The sequence below is a fragment of the Anas platyrhynchos genome, chromosome 15 (genome assembly GCF_047663525.1).
Source record: "Anas platyrhynchos isolate ZD024472 breed Pekin duck chromosome 15, IASCAAS_PekinDuck_T2T, whole genome shotgun sequence".
Lineage (NCBI taxonomy): Eukaryota > Metazoa > Chordata > Aves > Anseriformes > Anatidae > Anas > Anas platyrhynchos.
In genome coordinates, this window is record NC_092601.1 from 15,948,490 (window position 1) to 15,970,503 (window position 22,014).

Genomic DNA, 22,014 nt, shown 5'->3' on the forward strand with positions numbered 1-22,014 from the left:
AGGTACTTTATATGCTGAAACACTGAACGTCAGCCTGTATTATAGGGCCTTATTACCAAGAGCATTTCCACCACTCATGTGTATTTATTTCTCTTTTTTGCAGAACTTCCAGGTGCTCCGTCCAACCTGGTGATCTCTAACATCAGCCCTCGCTCTGCTACACTTCAATTCCGGCCAGGTTATGACGGCAAAACCTCCATCTGCAAATGGATAGTTGAAGGCCAGGTATGTCCCTGATGAAAGGCGCCTAATGAAGTTTCTGAGGAGTTGAAAAGGGTCCAAGTAGTGAATTTCTGTTTGGATTACAGTTTTTGTTTAATTGCATCAATGCAATGATGCTCTATGTGATAATAATTTTAGTTTGCATCTGGTTTGAAACCTGAGTTTAGGTTCTGTTAGGTGTGTTTTCAAACCAGATGCAAACTAAAATTATTATCACATAGAGCAGAAGTACAGGAAGAATTGCACCCGAACAGTAAAGATACCATTATTCATGACACTGAGTGCATTTGTGCTGTCTTGTAATGAAATATACTGAGGTTTTCTATCCAGGTCTTTAGATATGAATAGGATGAATTCTCTTCATCGGCTTTAAACAATATCCCTCTTTCTGCTGTCATTATGCCTTGGAGTAGTTATATATTCCTCATTTGTTCTTGTGACAGATGAGCTTTGCTTCTTCCTTTCCACCCACAGATCTTTATAAATAATATAATCTGTTTTTAAGACCAAATGTTGGACTTCTTAAATCATCGTCACCAATTAGACATGTTGATACAATCACTTCACTTGGTAATGAGACTGTTGTGAACAAGTTGGTACATTTTGTACAATTTACATACACACGATCACATATTACAAAATTAAACACTTAAATCCTATAATATGGTGGCTTGGCACATTCTGAGAAACATTTTTGTGCTGGAGCACCACATTGATATGGCTTGGAATTTGTTAATTCTGTAATCACGAGTTGCAGAAAGCCACTGAAATGAAATATATTTGAGTACTTGAAAACTGCAATAATAATTACCATGAGGTTCATCTGCATCCTTGAAGTGCCCCAAGTGCAGATAGTGGTTGAAGGGTTCTTGGTGTGCAGGGAGGGAAGAAGGGAGGATCTCTCCTGTGCACAAACACCATAACATCCTATGCATCCCTAGTAAAGTTAAAAGACTGGTGGTTCTTATAGATCTTGCGTCCACCAATATTTGCTCCATATGGGGAAGGGGCACAGCCAAAATCACAGCAGAGTCTGTCATGCTTTTCACCACAGCTCTCCCGGCAAGTTTCTCCTGTACTATACCTCACTGTTCAGCTTTGGCACAGCAAGAAATGTTGTTCCAATTGGATTTAATACTTGGAAAAAAAAAATCTTGCTCACATGATTAACAAAAAATCTTTTCAGTTATGCAAAGAAATTGATGATTCCTTACGGATATAGCAAATCCTGTTTCCAGGATGACAGCCGCATATAATCCTTTGTTCACAGCCCTTTTCTGCCAGCATTCCAACTTAAACTTCTCTCTCAAAGTGCAATTTCACAGCACCTTTAGCCAGTGTAGACCAGGAGGTCTTGTTGTCCTGCTCTCTTTTGTCATCCTCATCACTCCCAGCAAGACTTTCTCTTGTTTAGCTTCTGCCTGCACCAGTTCTGGTGCAGCCATATCCCGAGCTGCTACAGGACGTGATCCAGCCAAGAACAAATGACTTTCAGACAGTTCGACTCCACTCAGGATTTGTGTGTGATCAGAAGAGCATCACTGTAGGGGAGGAGATGAGAACACGGTGGTGGGATCAGAGATGAGGGCAGGAATGCCCACATCCTGGCTTGGATCTAAGCTGCCATGGACCTGGACTTCATGTTTTTTTATGCTTTACCTTTCAGAGACACACAAGTGTTCACAAAACAGCTTCCAGTGAAACCCCATTGTTCACTTAGACCTTCCACTTACGTTTGTTCTAAGCAAAGGTACCTCTGTGCCGTGATGCAGACTACTGTTGCATCATCTGTATTTTAGCACAAATTACCATAATTGTTCCTGGGGACTGTGTTATGCTGAAGGGCAGTGGTTATACCCAACCTACCCACAGTATTTTCTAAACAGAAGTTTAGAAGTTACACACACACATCTACACACTGCCACCAACATGTTTTTCTTCCTTCATGTGGCATGAGGTTTTGTTGATGAGGACAGGTTTAGAAAGTCTTCCAAATTTTCCATTTTGGCTAAGTGCCATTTTTGAAATCCAATACTTCATGAATAATTTGTATGAAAACACAGCTGGGAATTCCAGTTTGTGTGAAAATTTGTACATCTGGCCTTGGCTTCTGCTTTTTGTGCTGGGGTGTAAATTCATGGGATCCACTGTGGAACTAATTCTCAGTTATGTCAGCGAACATAAGAAGGAAAATTAGGTCTTTAAGAGTTTATTGCTACTAGATACTGAAATACCAAGTGTTGAAAATCTCATTTCTGTGTTTCTGGTAAATCTCCTTTCTGTACTTCTGGAAGGATTTCTTAAAATAAAATTTAAAAAAAAAAATCAGCAGCAGTTTCTTCTCCATCTTTGCATCTAGACTGAGAGAACTGTAGCAAAGTGGATTTCCAAACTGCTAAATAAAAATACCAATGCCATTTTAAAAGTGTTTCTAAAATTGCTCTTCCATTACATACAGTAAAATCTACAGAAAAAGAGGGTCTAATGTATTGTAAAGGTTTTGCAGAAACTTGCTCAGAAGGTCCAGCAGTAACTGTCTTGTGGGATTGGCATGAGTTACATGTTCATCCCGAAAGAATTTCAGTAAGTTCTTCTTATTGCCACCAATCATCCTGAACTCAGATGCAGTTTGACGAGTTATTGTGGACATATTTTTCTGGTAATTTGCAACCACAAATGAGTATGAATCCCTGCTAGTGTTCACATGGTTTCATATTTGCACTCTGTCTGTGCTGCAACCCACTTTCAGCATATTTTTCTTGTGGTTTAGTTGTGAGATTATATAAATGTTTTGTAACTGTGCCTTGGTAGGTAGTCCATATCTTTTAGCTTTCTATGGGCTGATTAGAGAAGCTGACTAACTTCTGCCAAGTTTGATTTGTTTTCTGGTTAACGTTAATTAATGAGTATATGGACTAATGTAGAGTTTTTGCTTAAAGCCTTTCTGCTGTTTTGAGAAAGATTTCCTTTGAATATTATTGTGAGCAGCAGCAGAAATGGAAAGGGAAGTTTCAAAGTAGTAAAACCTTTAAAGTATTCTCACTGTATTCTCTTGTAAAACCATGAGCTGGGACATCTGTAACTTTAGCCATGAATTTTCTGGTTTTGTGGGTTAAGTCAGTGACCCAGATAGGATTCATCCATTGTATGAGGTGATTCTCTTGGTGTCGTTTTCACTTCAGAGCTGGCAAATAAAGTGTCTGAAACTCTGACAATTTTATGCCTTTGCCAATCTTTAAATCAAAAATGGGTGAATCGATTTAAGGATTTTGTAAGAAAAAAAATTGCACCCAGGCTGACATCCTGTGAACCGAATTTCTCCCAAAGTGACTTCAAATACCTGAGTTATAGACCTCTATAATGAAAACTCTGACATATCTTGAACTATAGTGGAACACAAGGTACCTCTATAATGTACAGAAACATTGTGTTTCCCAATCCTGCAGTTAGTTCTTAATAACTGTTCACAATTTTGGTAGCATCACTGTCAAAAAAAAAAAAAAAAAAAAAGTAGCAAATGATTTTACATTCCAAATTTTGTTTTTGATTTTTTTAAGTCAAAATTCTGCAACTTCACTCACATAGTATCCATCAGACAATGTTAAGTCAATTGATAAGATATGTAAAATTTTCCATTTAGAAATGGAGAAACTAATGCCTAGAAAAGTAAGGGGGTCTGACATCATTTCCAATATTGTTTTTTACTGTCTCGTTTCTGTAATAATAAATGAATGTGCCCTTTTATTGAACATAATGCCTTGGGAACAGCCTAGAGATGGAAATATATATGTGCCAGCTTGTGATGGCTGATAGTTACGGAGAATCATATGAAGTGACTTGGCGGATGTAGGTATTTTAATTGTGGCAGTCCCCGCAGACCTCCTGGGGATCACGGCCCTATTATATTGAGAACTGTTAAGATGCAGAGTGCATTTCTTAAGGAGTTTTTATGCTGATGGCAACAGCAAAGCAGTTGGTGTTCTCATCTGCCTCCTAAAACAATGCACAGACGAATACATGTGCACCTGTCACAAACATAATCCTTTTCTGAACTTTGCATTTACTGTTATCCAAAAAACAACAATGAGAAATAAGCCTCCAAATTAACTTTATGTAATGCTGGCTGGCTCACAGTGGACTCTCTGGCCCCCTGTAGGACTCTTATCCTAACCATTTCTCACAGTTCTTTTTGCCTCATGGGAATCCCTTTGTACTCTGATTTTTGAAACGGATACGTTTCCTCTGATCTACCATCAGAGTTTTTCAGGAAAAATAATTTCCTTTTCCTTCAAGAGCCTGAAACTCGGAACCTACTATAGATCTTGCAGACATTAAAAATACAGGAGTCCATCACAGAAAGTTCTGTTCCAAGACTCATTTCTGAGATAATTGAGTAAGTGAAACTTGCATTGAGTAACAGTGACCTAGAATCGCATGGCCTCATGAGGCAGAAGTCATGCAGAAGTCCCCAGGCTGTTTACCAAGCTCCCCTAGAGCTGTTCACCCTCCAGTCTTCCTGCTTTGGAAAAAAAATCCCCACAAAAGCAGGACAATCTTAAATGTGCTACTGATTTCACTAGCAGAATGGCCCAAATGCTGACTGCAGATCCTGGAGAATTACCAGGTATTATTCTAAATAAAGCAAGCTCCTGAACTATTTGTTTTTAAAAGTTTTTTGTTTTGTTTTGTTTTTCCTGAATTACAGAAATATGCCTGTGCTTGATTTCTCCTGCTCCCTCTCTATCACTGCCTTTCAGCAGAGAAGGAGTCTGCAAGAGGTTAATTGGGATTGTCTGTGCTGCTGCTTTGCCCAGGGTCCCCCAGCTCCTGAACCAAGTAGTGGCCACCTGTTGCCAGCTGGCTCCTGAGCTCAGAGACAATCAGTATAGCGGGCTTGGTTGGCATCTGCCATTTCCTTGTAGGCTACACCCATCCTTCCTAGCAGGGAATGCATTTAAAATTAGAAAGCTATCTCCTGGGATAGCCTCTGGGGAGCTTGCCATAGTCCTGTGAGCATAAAAGCTTTCACCAGCTCTCAATCAGTAAAAGATCCTTAATATTTTCACCTTTGCAGCCAGCTGGTAAATGCATATCTGCAAAACAGGCAGGGGTTTTGGACACCTCTCAAGCTTGAGTCAATGTCAATTGTTCTCAGCCCTGTGGGCCTCTGGGTCTGAACCATGTGGTCCTTAATGTGTATTAATGACCTGCCTGCTGCTGCATAATGATCGAAACCTGTGGTCTTTTTGGTCTTTTTTTTTTCCCTATGCAAGAAATATTTTAAAAGCTCTTATTGTTCTTGGAATATAAAAAGAAGACTCTAACTCACTACTGGAGATTATTTGCGGTCTCCAAAACACTGAATTGTTGCTATACAATTACTGCGGCACTTTGAGGAGATACTGTTAAGAGCAAGGAATTTTGTAAAAATAAGCATTCTACAAAATTAATCAGAAACTCTTTTAATAAACAGTGTTCTGTGTTTCCGTGACTAAAATGAACTCTCTATTCCTTTCTTTGTTCATGTAGCTTTTTTTTTTTAAAAAAAAAAGTGTTTTGTTTTGTTGTTTTTTTTTTTTTTTTTAAAAAAAGACATCTCTATCATCTCTTTGGTCTCGGTGTTGCGTTTAGGTCTGTTCTGTTTTACCATGCGGACCTGTCTCAAGATGCTTCCTTTAAGCTTCTCTATCCATGAACTTCAGTAGAATTTCTGGAGCACAGTTGGGACTGGGAATTTCAAAGGCCCATAAAATAAATGTCAGTGTAGATTATAAGATCTTTGGTGTTTAGCAGTGTCTGTGATACCCATCGAGACTGAAAGACCCACCAACACCTTTGCAACCACGTTCCTCCATGAAAGGAGTCCTCTGCTAGGAAGATCACAGAGGCTTCCTTTTGCTGTGCAATGCAGAACTTATTTCTTTGGCCTAATTTTCCTTGTGTCATTTCTTCATGCACAAACATAAATATGCAGCACATCAACTCCTGAGTGAGCAAAGAACTAAAACATCTATAAATAAATCAGGCGGCTTCTCCTGTAGGGGAAAGAAAGAAAGAGTGAAAGAAACCTCATTTTCTGTTCAAAATACTTGGGATTTGCTAGATACTTTGGGCTATGTTGCCTATCAAGTGCCTTGACAGTGTCAATGGCTGTAGCTAGTGTACAGAGCTTGTAGGGATCTATTTAAAAAAGATTAAAGAGAGTAGCTCTTTACACACTGGGTCTTGAGCTTCTGAAATTTGTTGCCACAGCAGGCTGTGGAAGTAGATAGTGTCAGAAGGTTAAAAAAGGATTAGTCACCTTAATGGACGTGTAGTCCATAAATAGATACTAAAGGGAATAGCTGCATATGTACCTCTAATATCCCTCAACCCAGAATTGTGGATACCAGGGCAGGGTGAGGGAACTGACGACAGCTATGGCCAGGATTGCAGCTCTCACAAAATGCTACTTGCTGCTGCTGTGTTGGAGCTGAAATGGTCTACTTGTTCTTCCTGGTCTACTTGTTCTACCCCAAAGGATATTTTTTATGTTCTTAAATCTTGATGAAGTGGGATCTTCCTGGAGCTGTAGTGAAAGAACAGAGTGATAAGAACATTACTCCTTCATTGAATTGAAGCAAAGACCCTCTTTCATTGTGGCAGGGCTGAAGCATATGAGTAAAAAAGTGCATGGTGCTAGGCAATTATAGCAGGGAGTATCGTCTAAGGTCCTCTGTATTTCTACATTTGTGAATCTCCAATGTGAAGTTCAGACATCTACCACCTCTCTTACATCTCCTTCTATGGCTCTTAAGCACACAGCCCTGCCTGCTCTTCCTGCCGCCTACCAGGGTCCCATTTCAGGCTGGCCTTCCTCTCGTGTCTTGTTGATTTCCTTCTAAAGTCCTCATTCATCTTCATATCATCTCCAAAAATCTATACGGAAAGTAATGCTTTTGGCTCCCATCACCCTTCTGTCCCTTCTAACAGCGCTGTAGCTGAGGGACGTGTTGGGCTGATTCTCAGCGGTGCTGTGATTAATTATTACAAAGCTCTGAATGTGGAAGAGCCTGGTCTAAGTGCAGCCCAGTAGATGAGGTTAAAACACTTTTGTTCTTTGACTTTGTTCTTGTTTCTTTGTCTTCATTTGTGTAGCATTTTACCTCCATTGAGACTTACTTAGTATGCATCAGTTCATGTAAGTTATTATCAAGGCTATTTTTCATTTTGTTATATTACTCCTTAATATTTTTGTATTGCGGCAGTGAGATTGAATGGGGTAATAGCTCTCATGGTGTTTTTCTGGAATAGATCCTATCAGAGAATCCCGGTGAAGTACCAATTAGGTACAAGTTGGCTAACTTGGCTATGCTGTTGCCTTACAAATAACTAATGTCTTGTTATGTGAAAATAATTATTAAATGGATATCACATGTTTAGAAGTATTTGTCCTTCCATTGCACAGAGTGGCACAAATTGCAAAATTGGGTATGTGAAATTACATATATATATATACACATGTATATATATACACACACACCCATAGGTATGCAACACAGACACGTATAGTCTGCTTTATATTTGTTCTTACCTTTTCTTTATACAGGTTGGTGTACTAGGTGACGAAGAAGAGTGGGTGAATCTCCATGAGGTGGAGAATGAACCTGATGCTCAGATGCTGGAGGTACCAAACCTTACTCCTTACACTCATTACAGGTAAGAACAGCAGGTAATTAGCTGCAGTGTGGGGGGAAAAAAAAGAGGAAAAAAAAAGTTAATTGCATCATGGAACAGCTTTCCTAATCAGTAACAGCTGGCTGTATTTTGTTATCCGAACAAAAGGGAAAAGGTTCACTGTTTCCACAGTTTATACTTAAAATTGTTTGTCTGATACTGTTAATTATAATTTGCATGCAATATAGTTCATAACATTTAAAAGGGAAGACAAGCGCAAAGTGAAATGGTATTATGAGTAACTGATTTCCTGTGACTTCTCTCAGCTAAAGGGCGCACCAGTGTAACATCAATCAGTGACAAATCAATTGTAGTTAAACTGGTGCAAACTTGTAATTACATATTTACATCAGTTCAAACATCATTTTATTGATTTAGCTTAATTTGGTAACATCAATTAGATGAAGCCTTTGTTTATAAGAATTTCCCAAATTAAACTTAATAGATATATGCAAGGCTTAAGCTGATTGAAGTGCATCTACGTTATGGGTGCACCCCTGTTAAATGAGATTGATTTTTAAATCAATGCAATGTAAGTGATGCATTGCCTTAGTATAGATAAGGTTTGAGAATTTGAGATATTCAATCCTAACAAAAATACTTTATGAAATAGCTTGCTAACATAAAGTCTCGTTGGCAAGGAGGTATAGTGACAAGTGTTAAATCAACTTACAAGAAGCTTTCCACATTTTCCCATGGCTGAAAGGCCAGTTAGCTATCCCATGTGCTGTAGAGAGCTAGTATTAGATAAAACCAAAGTAAAGTTTGTATCATTTTAAACTAATTGGTACACCACTAGTCTTCTTCCCTTAGTCAAAAGCCCAGAAACATACTGGAGAGTTTCACACAAACTCTCCACTGAAGTGTCCTACACCTCACCCTTTTGTTAAAGTACTTTATTTTTTATCCTTTTTTTTTTTTTTATTTCAAATAAAAGCTCTTTCTGAACTTTGGTACATGGGCAGAGATATCTCGTACAGAAGTTTAGAAAAATGACCTAGGTTGAAAAGACTTTGCTCTCCAAAATGGTAGATCTTTAAAGCTGAAGAGGCATAGGTGATAGTAAAGTGCAGATTGTACCAGAGCTCAGTGTTCAGTGTCCATGCAAAGTATCACTTACACACATACCAGAGGCATTGAGAACTGTCTTAGGGCTAACAAATAATAACAAAGTGTATGATGAGTTTGGGATATAGATAGATATACACACATTTTTCTATCGAACTTTCTGGTTTATTTTGCTGCTACATCTCTTTTCTCTCTCTGGAGCATCACACTCATTTTCCTTACATACTTACTGAATATTAGAGTGACCCCTGATCCCTCTGATTTTCTTTATCATCATTTGTACACTAAAGCAGCTCCTTGAATTTTACCTATTTTCTCTCACAAAGATGAGCTTTTTTATTTTGTTTGTCTAGAACAATTTTATGTAATTTTTTTTAAACCTCGAGTGTTGTCGCCAAATGGATTTGTTGTTCTCTAGTCAGCTTTACTTATTACCTACTTAGGAAATAAATCATGAAAGCTAATTATCAGACCACATCTTTATCGGCCAGCCTCTTTTCTATATTTTGTGCCAAGGTTTGACACTAGAATCAAGGACAGTATTTGTTTAATGTGTTTCCTTTAATGCATTTTCCAAGGAGATCAGGGAAGATAAGTAAACACAGCTATGTTGACTAGCTCACCCTTTCCCCAAGTTCAGTCATTAGGTCCAAAATTGAATTGTTTAGTATGAGCAGGTCATGTATTTATGTGCAAGTGCTGGATGCCTCTAATTGCAGTACCTTCTTGTGTTTATGATGGGTGAGAGTATCTGAAATGTACAGCACGTCTTAATTATTTGGTGCTTCCTGAAAAAAAGATTTCTCTAAATCTCTTCTGACCCAGTAGGGATTTCTATTGTAGAAGAGATGGTTTCAAGCAGACAGGTTATTTTTTAAAGAACCATATCCATATTAAATAACTTAATCTTACTTGTGCAGGAAACCTGAAAATGCAGCATGGGGATAAATCAGCTTCTTTCAACCAGTAATTGAGGGGAAATGTTATCACCGGAATATTTTTTATATTGACAGGGAATGAGAATATCTGAAGTTTGATATTTTAATACCTTTCTGGTTGTATTGTGCAAGTGCTGCAAGAGAAAATCACTTACAGCTAGCATAAGCTCATCAGACTTAGCATAATTAACGTGAATTTCTCACACAAATACCTAAGTTTCTAATAGAACCTAAGCTAATCTCGTTTTCATTTTTTTAAATACCTGAGAGGATCAGAAAACGGTTACCATCAGCCATTCAGCAATGAATACAAAAGGGACCTACACGCGATGACCTTTGCAGAACATTTAGAGAGACCCCGTTCATGTTTTCCCACCCTTTGGGTGTTCGGGAACACGAGGTGCCTCTCGTTGAGCCTCGTCCTTCTGCTGCAGGTTCCGGATGAGGCAGGTGAACGTGGTGGGCCCCAGCCCTCTGAGCCAGCCCTCGCGGGTTATCCAGACGCTGCAGGCTCCTCCGGACGTCGCCCCTGGGAGCGTGACCGTGCGCACGGCGAGTGAGACCAGCCTGTGGATGCGCTGGGTGGTGAGCCATCGAGTGGTGATGGGGGGGTGCCAGCACCCGAGGCGAGGAGGCGGTCCCCAGCTCAGCGATGCTATTTTTTTCCTTGCGTTTGGCATAAGGAGTGACGGCAAAATGATTTCCTTTTTCAGAATACTCGGAAATCTGAGACTTACCTTAAGTGCCTTATTAATCACTTAAATTGCCTACTGCCACTGCCTCTGCCACTTCATCAGGGGAATATATGCCTGTGTGTAAAGCCTCGGCTTTTGAGACTCTAGTTCCACAGTCTGGGTCAACATGTGGGACAGAAATATAATACTGGAGCCAATTTGCAGTTTCCTAGGGCTCAGTTGTTTGCTCTGTATAAAACAGCCCCCAGAAGGTACACACAGGCCATTGACAGTCATCCTGCCCGTACTGAATCGCTGCGGTTCAAAGACAGCAAAGTTTGCATGTTACGCTCCTGTAGGAAGATATTTATGTGAAAGGCTATGGAGTTATGTGATAAAGCGTAGACACAACTGATTAATTGCAAAGATGCAGTGATTGATGACGCTGCTGTGCCCCTTTGACTGTCTCACTTACCTGTAGGGTGGCCACACTGGGACTTGTTTGGCAATTAACCTGCTCCAGAATGGTTTTTCTTCTCGCCTGTTAGGTCGGATTTTCCGCTGGGGTTACTGTGGTGTGAAGCTGATGAAGCACAGGCTTCCTTTTGCCCAAACGTTAGCTTTTCCATGCATAAACTCATTACGACTAGAAGTCAAAATCAGGCTACAGAAACAGGAGGGGATTTCTCCCATCAGCCAGGAATAATTCTAATTTGTCAATGGAACAGGAGCTAGTTCTGAATCTTGAAAGCCCAAAACATCAAACACGAAGGCATCACCTCAGGTTGTGTAGAAAAGCCTTTGCAGTTCATTTGATAGGACCCACGTAACTCCTTCATGGCTTTACTGTGTGAATAACGTGCCCACATTGTTAAACCTTTGGTACTATAGCCAGACCTACACGTCTTACAACAAAATTAACTCAAAGTTGTTTTAGAGACTTTTAAAAACTTTTAAGATTGTGTTTCCATGCTGCACTATCTGGGAGCCTGGTTTTCGTGAGTCCAACTGTGCAAGGTTCAGAAGGAGCAACAGCCACAGCTAAAAATGCCCTGGCATACCTTTTTCATGCTTGATAACATCAGCATTTGAAAGTGTTTAATCTCTTTTTTTCAAGACCTACAGGTGAATCTGTGTCCCTCTGGGAGCTGGGAATTCCTTCCTTCCAACAGAATAAGGGTCACATTTTTAGCCCTGCTTGCCTGCGGGATATAGTCTTCTAAGCTGTGAAATGTTAATGTATATCAAACTTTGCCAGTGAATCAGAACTGAATCTCAGCCATCCGTGGCATCGTGTAGTTAGTTTTATGAGGAGAAACTTGAAACTTCATGAAGTAGGCTAATTATTTCATATTTTAATCTCCCAAATTGCTTGAGGAGTTAGAATACTGGAATAAATCTCTGCTGATAAATGAATAGGGAGAGAGTCAGTAAAAAAGTTTTTTAAAAAATACGATAAATGAATTTGTCACATGCTCCAGCAATTTATCATTCATTTCCATAATTAATCACAAAGTCCTGAATATATTCTGTTGGTATCATCTCTGTTGATACACCCACAGCAAGTGGCACAGTTCTGTCAGCAAATCTATGTGGTACAAAATAAAGGTAAAAATTAAAAGAAAATTTCAAGCAACACAGAAATTAGAGAAATGAAAGATAAATAACCCTAGAAATTAATCCCCCTTTCTCTTTTGCCTTCCTGTGGCCTTATACGAGCTTAGACAGCCTCGGTGTACAGCATGGAAAGCCCTGGCAGTGTGTCCTGCGTAGTAATATTGTGCTTTTCTTTGTCTTTTTCTCTGGCAGCCCCTCCCTGACACACAGTATAATGGCAATCCAGAATCGGTGGGGTACAGGATAAAGTTCTGGCGTGCGGATTTGCAATCTCCCACCCTGATGAAGGTTATTAACAACCGACTGGAGAGAGAGTACACGATCGAAGATCTGGAGGAGTGGACGGAGTATGAACTGCAGATCCAGGCTTTCAATGCCATTGGGGCAGGACCATGGAGTGAAGTAGTGAGAGGTCGTACACGGGAGTCTGGTAAGTCAAAGCACTGTGTCTGTGAAGGACATGCTGGAGAATTTTCAGCATTCTATGCCTTTTTGTTCAGCTTTTTTTTTTTTTTTTTTTTTTTGCTTGTTGATCCATTAAATCAAAAATGAAAGGAAAAAAAAACAATCTCTAGATGCACTGAAGGCAAAAAGACATATAGACATTTAAGGGAGTTTGTTTATTTATTTGTCTTACTCCTACCATGTTTTCATGCATAAACCTGCAGGTTGTTTATTTAAAGCAAATAAAACAACCTCTCCCCACTCCTGCCCCAGTTTGGCAGCATAACAGGTAGCACAACGAGAAGCTTGTGTACAGCCTTCTCTTACTGAGCAGCCATCTCACGCTTCCTCTCCCTCCCTAGTAGCTCCATTGCTCCTAATTCTCCCCCTTCCCCTATCTCCTTCTGGTATGGGGCAGATTTTCTGGCAGTTATGATTATCTGAAATTTAATTTCAAACTCCAAGTATTTCTAAAAGGGCACAAATTATTTTAGAGAGCTGATTAGCCACATAGAAATAAGATAATTATCTGAGCTTTTGATGACACATTTTCAAAACTACCTTCTAAAATTGTGTACACAAGGTTATATAGACATAACCTTCATGTAGACATAGAGCGTGGGTACTGTACTGTCTAGCTGATTCATCCATACTAGCATAGAGACTTCAAATACCATAAGCAAACTCACAATTTCAGGCAACAGTAAATTATTGTTAGCTCAGTAGCAACAGTAAAGCAGATCTTGGAAAGCTGCTCTCTAGATGTTAGCTTCCACATAGCCTGTTTCCAAACCTGCCTACATGCACCTGATAAATTAAAATTCATATTGCAAGTGAATGATTAAAAGAAAGGATGACACTTATGTTTTAAAAGTTATATAATAAAAACTTTTTGTGACCTATGGTCCAACGCTGATATTTTTTCTTACTATTTTTTTCTTGTTTTTCTTAATAAAAATGCTTTTCAGTTTAATATTATGCATACCCTACACTTACAGACACAGGCACATGTGTGTTCCCTCTGTACCACACAGTGCTGGTTGGCGTGAAATGGAAGCACTGTGTGTAGTGCACGATTTGGTCTGCTGGTTCAGATAACTGTCCTTTGAACTAGCTGAGAAGAAGGCCAGACAAAGTCATCCCCTTCCATTAAAGTGCTGCTTTTTGGAAAGTAGTAATTGGAAAGCTATTGCCAGAGGTATTTTAAACAGGGCATGTTTGTACTGGAGTTAGAGATAGCATGACCCAGACAAAATAGTTTTGAAGTGTTTTGTATCATAATAAAAAGATACCACATGCTCCATTTTCTCCTTTCCACTACTCTTCAAACACTTCTTTTGAAATGTAGTAAATACTAAGATTAAGTGATTTCATAAAACCTTAGGATTATAGTGCTCTTGCTCAGCATCTGAAGATCAGAGGTTACATGTGTGTATTTGGCATTTCTCTTGCGGTATTAAAAGAAGGTTGACTTGAAAATGATTATAGGAAGCACACTGAAACCAGGATCAAAATAATACAAAGCTGTGATCTAGGCATAAGGACTCATTTGTTTTTTTCATGTATTTTCTTTGATACTAACATCTGATTTCTTGAATAGAGCAAGTCAGGGCTCAGCCTTTTGGATGTATCTTTTTTAATTTGCAGTATACAAAAAGCAGGGTATGTGGGCAATCTGCATGAGAGAGGAAATCAGCAGTTAACCTGCATGTACCACAGAATAAGGTTAAAATAGGAATAAAATTATCAAAAGTTGGCAAAAGAGGTCAAAACATTTTTTACATCTGTCTTTTGAGTTATGAGAAAAATTACATTTATCACCTGGGCTTTCAAAATACTTCAAAAGCGGGTATCCTAAACATTTCTTTTTCCATTTTATAGATACAAAGTCCTAGGAAAGTGGGTTTTGACTGATGCTGCAGATTTTAAACATCCCTCACAGTGGGCCAGAGGTGACATTGTCCAAGCTGGTTCGTTGACAGAACTCTCAATTCTGGGTTTTACACCATCCAAGGAGCTTCAGAAATTAGAGCCCAGGCACTAAATTAGCTCATACTATCTAATGAGCATGCAGTCACTGGAGTCCAAAACCTGTATTAAAAATAAAACTTTACTGTGATACGAGATCTTATCACTAATAGCTGAGGAAGCACACACTCTAACAATAAAGGAGCAGGCTGGTACAGGTATTCTCCTGATTCTGGAGCACTTGAATTTGAAACATCTTAAAACAAAGAAAAAGGAAGAATAAATAATGCAGTGGGTTTTGGTTACCCAGACTTAAAAAAGTTGGGAAGCTCTTAAATGAAAATCTGGGTTAAAAATGCAAGCAGCTGAAAATGGAGTGGGATGAGTTAGGATTTTTAAACAGGACAGGTTTTATCGATCTGTTTTTTTTTTGTTTGTTTGTTTGTTTGTTTGTTTTTGTGTTATTTAATTTCTAACAACAAAAAAAAAAACGTATTTGATTTTACAGCATAAAATAAGTACAAAATAACAAGCTGAATTCATACTCTATGAATTGAATATGGTAGTAGGTATAGTATAGAAAAAAAACAAGAAAACGTGAAGATATCTGATTTATTAGAGCAACAATGACAGGGCTGATTTGTTTTAAATACAAACCTTATTTTCAAAGAGTTCATCTCAGATACACCTAACCAGTTCCTTCATATTTTCTGGTATTCAGCTACATGAATGTGTATAGTTGTCTTCAAAATCAGCTCCTACACAAGCATGGTCACAAGGATCAATCTCTGATGAAAGTCAGAGACAGACTTCCATGAAGCGGTTACCGTGGTGTAACCAAGCATCAGTTGATAATTCAGATGTGGTCCAATGTCACTGCAAGATTTGTCAGTTGATACAAGCTGAGAATGTGGCCTGCAGTATCTAATTTTATACACAAAATGGTTGCGTGCTCCAGCTATGGTGCTTTTTGCTATGGAGAGAACCACTGTATCATACCATCTAGTTTTCTTAGCCAAAATTCAGACTGTCTTATTGAAAGATGCTTTTGGCCCAGTTAGAGACATAAAACAGCATCATTTGCTGTATATTAAATATGGTTATATCAGCTGTAGAAAGATGCACGATCTTGGATGCCAAGACAGATAACCTTAAAAACTTGTTTTCTTATTGAAGTTCAAGTGCAAAGTACCAGAAACTCTGTAATTTCTAGTGTTTGATCATCTTATGTACAGTTTGGCAGTTTGCTGGATTAACTAATCATTTAGTTTCAGTTTTTCTGGTTCATTTCCTTAAAGCTCTGCGATATTATGGAGACTTGCTTGGCTTCTGCACTGTTCTTGTAGGTTGCTAATGAGAACTTTGCTTTGGAGCTTTTAACTAAGTCTTTAGTGCAATAGTTAAGGAAACAGCATTAGAGAACAGAGTTTGCAGAGGACAGAAGGATCTATATGCCTCACTCAAGTCACTAATCAGTCTTAGCAAACTATAATTACTTTGAAACAGGATATCCTAAGAGAGTAGGGAGGTCAAAGAAATGAAGGTTACATTTCAATTCGTTCTTAAATGGCTGATCAAACTGCATTACCTGACAAAAGATAGGCAACAATAAGATCCATGGTACCAGTCAGAGGTCTGGAATTCATACATCCGTATTAAAATAAAATTCTCAACACCAATATGAGAATAGCAATGGAAAACTAACATGGAGCAAAATACTTGATCAATGCAAGTATTTTTGCCATTTAGATGTTGGGTTTATATCCCTCCCCAGCAAAAGGGGACATTCAGCTGCTCTGTCACTGGGAATTAGGAGGAGTCTGAGCTAATAAATCTTCCAACAAACCATTCTCTCCTTTGTTAGCTTTAGAGTCCCCCTGCCAGCAGCGTGATTGTACACACACCTCAAAGAAAGCATGCACACAGGGCCAGCCCGGGCACAGCCTCGACCTTTTGTGAATTCGGGAAATCTCGTGGCTGCTGATCAAAGAGAAAAAGAAATATTTGTAAAATAAAGGAACTTTCACTCTTGAAAGGATTCAAAGCAGATAAAATAAAAATAAATGTGGCTGGAAAGGGCTTCTTTCCTCTATGCATTCTGGTTTCCTGCGACCCACCTCCACCCTTTCTCTCTCCAGAAGTGATTCATGTGGGAGTAGCTCTTTGTGAAGATCTACAGATAAAGTTATGGCAGCTATCCAAAGACATTCATGGCTCCTGGCAATCTATTTTCCTTTAACATAATTATATCCTTGTGGGGGATAAATCTAGGAGAAGATTAAAAAAAAAGAAGAGCACTTCAGCGTTGGAGGGGAAAAAAAATGGGATTTTAGTCTGCTGCAGTGTCATGTGACGGTGCTCTGTTCCTCATGTCCCAAATAATTGGTAACAGGGAAATTGTTTCAGAAATGACTATCTCTGTGGTTAACCTTGAGTGCACAAGGGTGAGGACTAGTGTCTTTTTTTTTTCCCCATTTATATTAATTCCGGTGTCATACTCATTATCTTGTTCATGTTGCTAGGAGCTTCAGAAGCTAGCCTTCAAAACAGCTGATCTGTTCTTTCATTTGGACAGCATTACTTTTGGCAGAGACTTGTGCTCCTTTTTGTGATATATTCAGCACCTAATCAAGCCTTACTGTCCATAAGTACTTGTGTAACATAACTTGGTGAGTGTTCTCTTGAGGTCTGACAGGTGTATCACGCTTTAGGAAAGATTGCACCCTTCAGATGTTGGAAATGCCACAGGAAAAAAATGTGAAAGGGCAGCATAAAATGTGAACTCTTAAAAATAGCCTCCAATTTTGCTTGCATAACACTGCGTGCTATTAAGCTTGCCCACAAAAGCTTGCAGTTGTATGGTGGTTTTGCAGTGGCTTGAGTTTTAATGGCATGAAAAAATGCAAGTTTGCTCCTCTCTCAAGTCAGAGAAAATTACAGTGTTCCCGTGCCATCAGTTCTAATAATGTTTCTAGTTTCATAAGAGCCAATTTTGCAACATAAATGAAATAGGCATATCTTTCATTTACACCATATCAATCCCTGAAAATACACCTTGCATTAATGTATCTGTCTATAATTGATGTATTGCAAATGTTAAGCACCATCACATAATCAAAAGGCTTAGAGGTTAAAGCACTTCTTACTGAACTGGGAGGTCTGGGTGCTGTCCAGTGGTTGGAATTATTGCTAACGCTAGACAAGATGCTATAATTTCCTTTTGGATAGTATAGGAAGCCAGTGTGGCTTAAAACTTCATGATAGAGTAGATCATACTGTAAGATAAACTCTCATTCATAAAGATTTCTAGCTTTTGGCATAGGGAAATGAAGCATAAGGAAAAGAAATGCTAGGAGATAGACGTTTGTAGAAGTCCAGCAATTTAAACTTGATTCTAATTACTGCAAATATATAGAACCTCAAGTTTATTCGTGTCTGTCTATATTTACTGTTCTTCTGTAGACTGTGATTAGCGTTGAGTGTTTAGCTCTTTACAAACATCGTGATTTCTGAGACAAACTGGTGAGAAATTGTTAAGTAGGCTGAAATGTGAAGATGATGTATAATGAAACTAGAAAAGAAGGGACTGTTCAGAATGTATTCGAGTCCTTTGGGATTAGAGTAGTATTCTAAGGGATCCCGAAACAATCCCAAGCAGATAGGGAAATGGAGCAAAATGACCTGGAATGTTTTACCTATTTCTGCTGTTGGTAATGCTGTTTGATTCTAGTTCCCTCTGCTCCTCCTGAGAATGTGTCCGCTGAAGCTGTGAGTTCAACCCAGATCCTTCTGACATGGAGCGCAGTCCCTGAGTCAGAGCAGAATGGTCTGGTCCTGGGTTACAAGGTATGCAAGTGGAGTTTCATGTTTTCTACATTTTTAAAGCACTACCTGGAACATTTTTGCATTTGTAATTTATTGTTCACTTGGGGGATGTTAATATTATCCATAACTCAACCAGATAAGATAGCGGAAGCATGCTGTTTTTGAAAGGGGTGACTGGTGAATTTAATCTCATTTTATATCATGTGAAAAGGAAGAATCTAAAATGCGTACCCTTCTTTCGGTAATATGTTTTTCTTTCCATATTCGTATGCATTTATTCTACAGATACTTTTCAAAGCAAAAGATTTAGACTCTGAACCAAAGAGCCAAATAGTGAGAGGGAACCACACTCAGTCTTGCCTGCTGTCTGGCTTGCGGAAATATGTGCTCTATGAGATCCAGGTCTTGGCGTTCACTCGCATTGGAGATGGAGTCCCCAGCTCTCCTCCAGTTATAGAAAGAACCAAGGATGATGGTAAGTGTACGGGTTGCCAAAATAAGGGTTTGTCTTGATCCAAATTTTAACACTATTTTCTTTTAGTAATGCAGGTGTAGAAGATAGTCCACACTAAGACTTTTTGGATTTTTTTTTCAACTTTGAACTAAAAGGACTTGATCCTTACCTAATGTAACTGTTCCATCAATCATGGGATGAGAATTGGCAAAAACATCGAAAACTATAGTCACCATTTCCTCTTTCCCCACAGCTAATGAAGAGGAAAAATTCTTCTAAAATTATTTGTACTCTGAAGCTTGATGTAGACAATTTCTATTGAAGACAATTTATAGAGCCCAATTATAAATGTCTATTGAAGTTCAATCATGCTCTAAAGAAAAAGTAGAGTGCTACAATTGGAAGCAATAAACAAATCTGGGTCTGATTGGACTGAAGGAGAGATATGGAATTTGCAGCTTCAGTAATCCATTCTCTTTTTTTTTTTTTTTTTTCCAAAAGAATAAGGCATTGACCGTGGAAAGTGATCATACCATCTTCCTTTTGTAATTCCCTCCAGTGCTTCCCATGAGCTCAGGGACTCTGGAGTGCAGTTTCATATGCTGAAAAACCTTGGGCAACCCTCCTCACCCCAGTTCTCTTTGAACACACCTGCAGGGTGAGAGAATTCCTGCTGGTGGGGTTGTACAGAAATTTAATTCAACTCTTAGAGCATTTTTTGCTTTGCAGATGCTATAGTTGCTTTTAGTTTCATTACCTTTTTTGCTATGAAGGGTAGTATCTGTGCAAGAGGCTTCTGTTTATTACTCCCAGTGAAGAAAAACAAACAAACAAGTTTGTCAAGATGTTCCCAGTAGAAATGGAATAAACATTGGTATCTACAAGCAAATTCATTAAGGCTATTTGGTTGGGCTGAAGTGCATTCAGACTCCTGGCTTAACCAGGCATTTTCTGCAGAGTGCAGGGAAGATGCGAGAGCATGCAGGGACAGGAATGGGACAGAACGGGGACAGCAGCTCCCAGGCATTTCTTTTAGCCGTTTTCTCAGCATTCAGCCTCTGTAGTGACATGGCTTTTCTTTGAAAGGAAACAAAGAGAAATTGCTGTTAGCAGAACTCTGCAGGGAGTAAAAGAGCACTCACGGAATTGTATGTATCAGACTTTAATGAGAAATATTTAAAACTGTTTGTTTAAGATAACCCCATTATAGCAGTTCCCTCCTTAAGTGCATGTTGGCAAATGATACAAATTGTTCTTCCATCTCCGTACTCCTGACATAAATATGTTGTGTCTCCTCTGGGCTCAGCTTAATTAAATGTATCATCAGGGGTAACACGCAGGTGGAATTTGTGCTGAAGGGGAAATTTTGTGGATGCAAATGTGTGAATTAACATCTCCTCACCTTGCAAACCTGGAATGGTCAGTGCAGCCACCAGCCATCCTTATTAATGTGCACCTCACCTGCCTCGGGTTCTCCTGCTCAGACCTACGTGTTTAAAATGCACGTGTAAAATCAGAAAGCAGTTCAAAGCTAGCACCGATGACACAGAGAGGAGATATTATTCAGCTCCAGCAGGTGTGAAGTAGATTAAGCTGACACAACTCCTGTCCATAAAGGCAGCTCGGTGACTTGCTTCGTGGGATGTGCTCGGTTATCTGGTGACGAGGCAGCGATGCAGCTGGCTTACAGGGGCTCCCCACTACGCCACTGGGAGATAACTCACAGAAGTCAAGCTCATTTGTCAGAGCATCCTGCTAAACTCATTTCACATGTGCAGTAAAACACAGTAGGGTGTACTAGTTCTGTATTGTGCTTGGAGCTCGTGGGTGCTGGAGGCATTCAGCTATGGACAGGATCCCTCGGAGTAAATGTGTTATGTATGTACGTGGGCGCTCCTAACCATCTATTTATTATTGGTGAGCTACACCTTGGGCTGCCTTCCGTGTAAAATAAGCAGAAAACTTGTAATTCCCCTGACATGTAATGCCTACTAGCATGATCTCTGTTTCTCTTTCCAGCCCCCGGGCCGCCTGTGAGGCTGGTGTTCCCCGAGGTGAGGCTGACGTCGGTGCGAATTGTTTGGCAGCCGCCGGAGGAGCCCAACGGAGTTATCCTGGGTAAGAGGGAGCAGCAAAGAGGGCTGGCAGGAGAGGGCTGGAGACCAAAGGCTGCTGGGTTTTCCTTCCCCTTGCACATCAGATTAGAAGCCACACATAAGCAGATCCATGGCTAAAGAAAAGAAAGTAGGCTGGTATATCAGCTGAGAGACACGGTGCCCTGCGGTGAGGAGGAAAATTCTGCCAGGCTCCGTGGCGCATGTTTTCCTGAGTCAGAATTGCATTTCATTCATGGCACTGTGTTTGAGTTGTCATCTCTCTTTCTATCTGCATTTGGATTTGTAACCTGCTTGGCTGGGCTGTTTGGCAAGCTGCCTGTTGAGCAACAGCAGGACAGAGTTGGTTTTTCCCTTCCTTCCCCCCCACTTGCCTTTGCCAGGCATCCCTAACTTGTCATTTTCACGTGTGCTTCTGTTTTACTGCTTCCTTCAGGTTGCAAGGAGTTAACTCACACTTGGCATTTTATTGAGGTAAACAGGGGCAGCAAGGAATGAGAGGTATTCACGAAAAACCTTCTTATTTTCCTGCTATTGTAACTCCCGGGTTGCCTTTGCACCAGGAGTATACCAGCAGCTATCTTTAAAACGTTGAAGGCTTTTACAATGTAATAATCTATTCTTGCCTCTTAAATTAATGTAGCTAATATTTACATGGTAGTGTTGTCTGTGTTCTGTGCTGATGTTCAACACATTCTATGATAGTCTTAGCAGGTGAGTAAGGATTATCCCTCTAAATATCCCTTTAAGTAAAGGACTAGTCTGTCTTTGTGTTTAGATCCTGAGTCAAGAAGCTGGAGTCTTTGCTTAGGTGTGTAGTTTCTCACAGGGGGTGCTCAGGGGGTAATCCTGACACCTGAAGTTGCAAGGAAATCATCAAATGGGGTCCAAAGGCAGCCTCTGCAGGGATCTTCTTAGCACAAGAAAGAGAGTTTGCGTGAAACTTGGCACCGCTTAGTTGTCAGAGACAGATC

General features: G+C 39.6%; 1 protein-coding gene across 4 annotated transcripts in view; it reads left to right on the forward strand.

Moving 5' to 3' along the window:
• The window catches only part of SDK1 (sidekick cell adhesion molecule 1), a 393,854-nt gene that overhangs the window by 300,165 nt on the left and 71,675 nt on the right, over positions 1 to 22,014 (forward strand). For all 4 annotated transcript variants that reach the window (XM_038186854.2, XM_072023631.1, XM_038186853.2 and 1 more), the window contains 7 exons: positions 104 to 225; positions 7,811 to 7,920; positions 10,379 to 10,529; positions 12,428 to 12,665; positions 18,378 to 18,493; positions 18,758 to 18,947; positions 20,946 to 21,044. In XM_038186854.2, coding sequence (XP_038042782.2) covers positions 104 to 225; positions 7,811 to 7,920; positions 10,379 to 10,529; positions 12,428 to 12,665; positions 18,378 to 18,493; positions 18,758 to 18,947; positions 20,946 to 21,044 — 1,026 coding nt within the window. The remainder of the gene's footprint in view (positions 1 to 103; positions 226 to 7,810; positions 7,921 to 10,378; positions 10,530 to 12,427; positions 12,666 to 18,377; positions 18,494 to 18,757; positions 18,948 to 20,945; positions 21,045 to 22,014) is intronic.